This window comes from Lathyrus oleraceus, chromosome 6, assembly GCF_024323335.1.
Source record: "Lathyrus oleraceus cultivar Zhongwan6 chromosome 6, CAAS_Psat_ZW6_1.0, whole genome shotgun sequence".
NCBI classification, from domain to species: Eukaryota; Viridiplantae; Streptophyta; class Magnoliopsida; order Fabales; family Fabaceae; genus Lathyrus; species Lathyrus oleraceus.
In genome coordinates, this window is record NC_066584.1 from 74,056,799 (window position 1) to 74,059,558 (window position 2,760).

At 30.4% G+C, this 2,760-nt stretch overlaps 1 protein-coding gene across 1 annotated transcript; it reads left to right on the forward strand.

The window, feature by feature from the left end:
* Positions 1-730: 730 nt before the first annotated feature.
* Positions 731-1,868, forward strand: LOC127091749 (histone H1-like). Its single transcript, XM_051030446.1, has 2 exons — positions 731-1,008; positions 1,125-1,868. Exons 1-2 carry the CDS (start codon positions 820-822, stop codon positions 1,695-1,697), a joined length of 762 nt encoding a protein of 253 aa, XP_050886403.1. The 5' UTR covers positions 731-819; the 3' UTR covers positions 1,698-1,868.
* Positions 1,869-2,760: the final 892 nt, after the last annotated feature.

Here is a 2,760-nt window from a genome sequence, read left to right on the forward strand (position 1 = left end):
CGAGTTCAACGACGACGATGATGGATTCTTCGGTTGCCATGGGAATAGATTTTAAAGGAATTGAATTATGGATGAAGAGAAGAGAATGTAACAGTGGAAATTGAAATATTTATGTGTGTGATAAATTGAAGAGAAATAGATGGTTTAAATAGTGAATTGTGTGTGGGGTAATATTCGATTAGTTAATTCTCATTGGCTCAGAGAATCCCACAAGGATAGGTGCTTTCATCTATTTTCAACGGCAGCCCTTCGATCCGAAGCTATCCACGGTTTTCTTGGATTAATCTGTTAATATTGTATCTAAACTATATAAAACACATTTGTTACTCATATATTATGTTGAATTATAATTTATTTTTCAAATTTTAATATTATAATAAATTAATTTTATTTTCAACAGCATAAATTAAATCAAACAATGACTAAACATTTACTTGTGTTTTATCGTGGTCGAGTTTCTTTAAATAAAAAATATTCGTAAACAAAAACTTAAATTTAATTTATGCTGTTGAAAATAAAATTAATTTATTATAATATTAAAATTTGAAAAATAAATTATAATTCAACATAATATATGAGTAACAAATGTGTTTTATATAGTTTAGATACAATATTAACAGATTAATCCAGAAAAACCGTGGCTCCTATCCTTGTGGGATTCTCTGAGCCAATGAGAAATAACTAAATATTACCCCACACACAATTCACTATTTAAACCATCTATTTCTCGTCAATTTATCACACACATAAATATTTCAATTTCCACTGTTACAGTCTCTTCTCTTCATCCATAATTCAATTCCTTTAAAATCTATTCCCATGGCAACCGAAGAATCCATCATCGTCGTCCTTGAACTCGTGTCCGAACCAGCAATCGCCGAACCTCCAGTCTCGGAGAAAGTGGAGGAACCAAAGGCTGAAACTGAGAAGACGAAGAAAGCCAAGGAATCGAAACCTAAGAAAGCTTCCAAACCACGAAACCCTGCTTCTCATCCTACTTACGAAGAGGTTCGGTTCCATTCAATTCAATTCACTCTTTTCTAATCCTGTGTTTGATTATACTTTTTCGTCACGAATTATAGTTTTAATTGGATCTGAATTTTAATTTGTTAATTGAATTGCAGATGATTAAGGACGCAATAGTGTCGTTGAAGGAGAAGAATGGTTCGAGCCAATATGCTATAGCGAAATTCATCGAGGAGAAACAGAAACAGCTTCCTGCTAACTTCAAGAAGTTATTGCTCCAAAACTTGAAGAAGAACGTTGCTTCTGGAAAGCTTGCTAAGGTTAAAGGTTCATTCAAGCTTTCAGCAGCGGCTAAGAAGCCAGCAGTTGCCAAGCCGAAGACAAAGCCAGCTGCCAAGAAGGCTGTGAAAGCTAAGCCAGTGGCTAAGCCTAAAGCTAAAGCTGTTGTTAAGCCAAAGGTTGCTTCAAAGGCAAAATCTGTTACTACCAAGCCCAAAGCGGCTGCCGCCAAGCCTAAAACTGTTGCTAAGACAAAAGCAGTTGCGAAACCAAAGGCCAAGGCAAGGCCCGCAAAGGTTGCAAAGACATCGACCAAGACGGCGCCAGGAAAGAAAGTTGCTGTTGCGAAGACTGCGCCTAAGAAAGTTGTTGGTACAAAGAAAGCTCCGGTGAAGAGTGTGAAAGCTAAGAGCGTCAAGTCTTCCGGTGTGAAGAGAGGAGGAAGGAAGTGAGAGTTTTGATATCTTAGCTTAGCATTGTAAAAATCTTGTGTTCGTTTTTTTTAATACTGTTAGTTTATATAATATAGTTTATTATAACATAACGTTCTGGTTTTGTTATTCGTCCCTTATAACTATTTGTGATAGAACTATATAATCCTTCATAATTATTTAAAGGACAAATGACTTGCTAAAAGTATTACTAGATTACATTTTAAGGGGTGGTTGATTCCCTTTTCAAAACCAGTCTTTTAATTTTTGAAAATTAAAAAATTAAAAACTCATTTAAGGGGTCGTTGAACTCGTGTCCTTACCTGTTTGATATGTTTTTGGAAAACTGTTTTTTAGTTTTTAAAAATTAAAAATTATAAAATTTGTTTGGTAGTCTAATTTTATAAAATTATTTCTCAAAACTATTTTCTATTTGTGAGTTTTTAAAACTAAAAATCTAAAATAGGTTTTAGAGATTTTGATTTTTTGGTTTTTAGTTTTAGAAATTAGGAAGAGGACAAAACAAGAAAAAATGGTACTATATTCATCAATGGCAAATTTGTAATGATGTTCAAAATTTGTGAGTTTTCCTCAAAACTTTTTTTTAAAACTTAATTTCCAAAATAGTTTTTAAAAACTAAAAACTAAAACTCATTCAAACGGACCCTAAGAAAATGGTTTTGAAAACTGTTTTTATTTTTTAGTTTTAAAAATTAAAAAATCAAAATTCGTAAAAGTTATTTTGCTTTTGAATTTTTAAAATATCAAAAGTGAAGATATATGAAAAATTCGAAATTTTCATTAACAACATGATCATAATTACATTTGTTAAATATGAATTTGTAATAGAAAATATATTTTTGTTAGTGTTAAATATATGGAAAACATCTAAAATAGAAATCAAATAATATTTGAATTAACTTTTAAAAATAAATCAATCAAACACGTTTTTTCTTTTATTATTTCTAAAATAATTTTAAAAAATACAGCTTTCAAATAAATTTTTATTTTGTTTTCATCCTAAAAATAATTGTTAAGACTAATTTATAAAATATTTTTTAAAAACAAAATATTAAAATTGAGT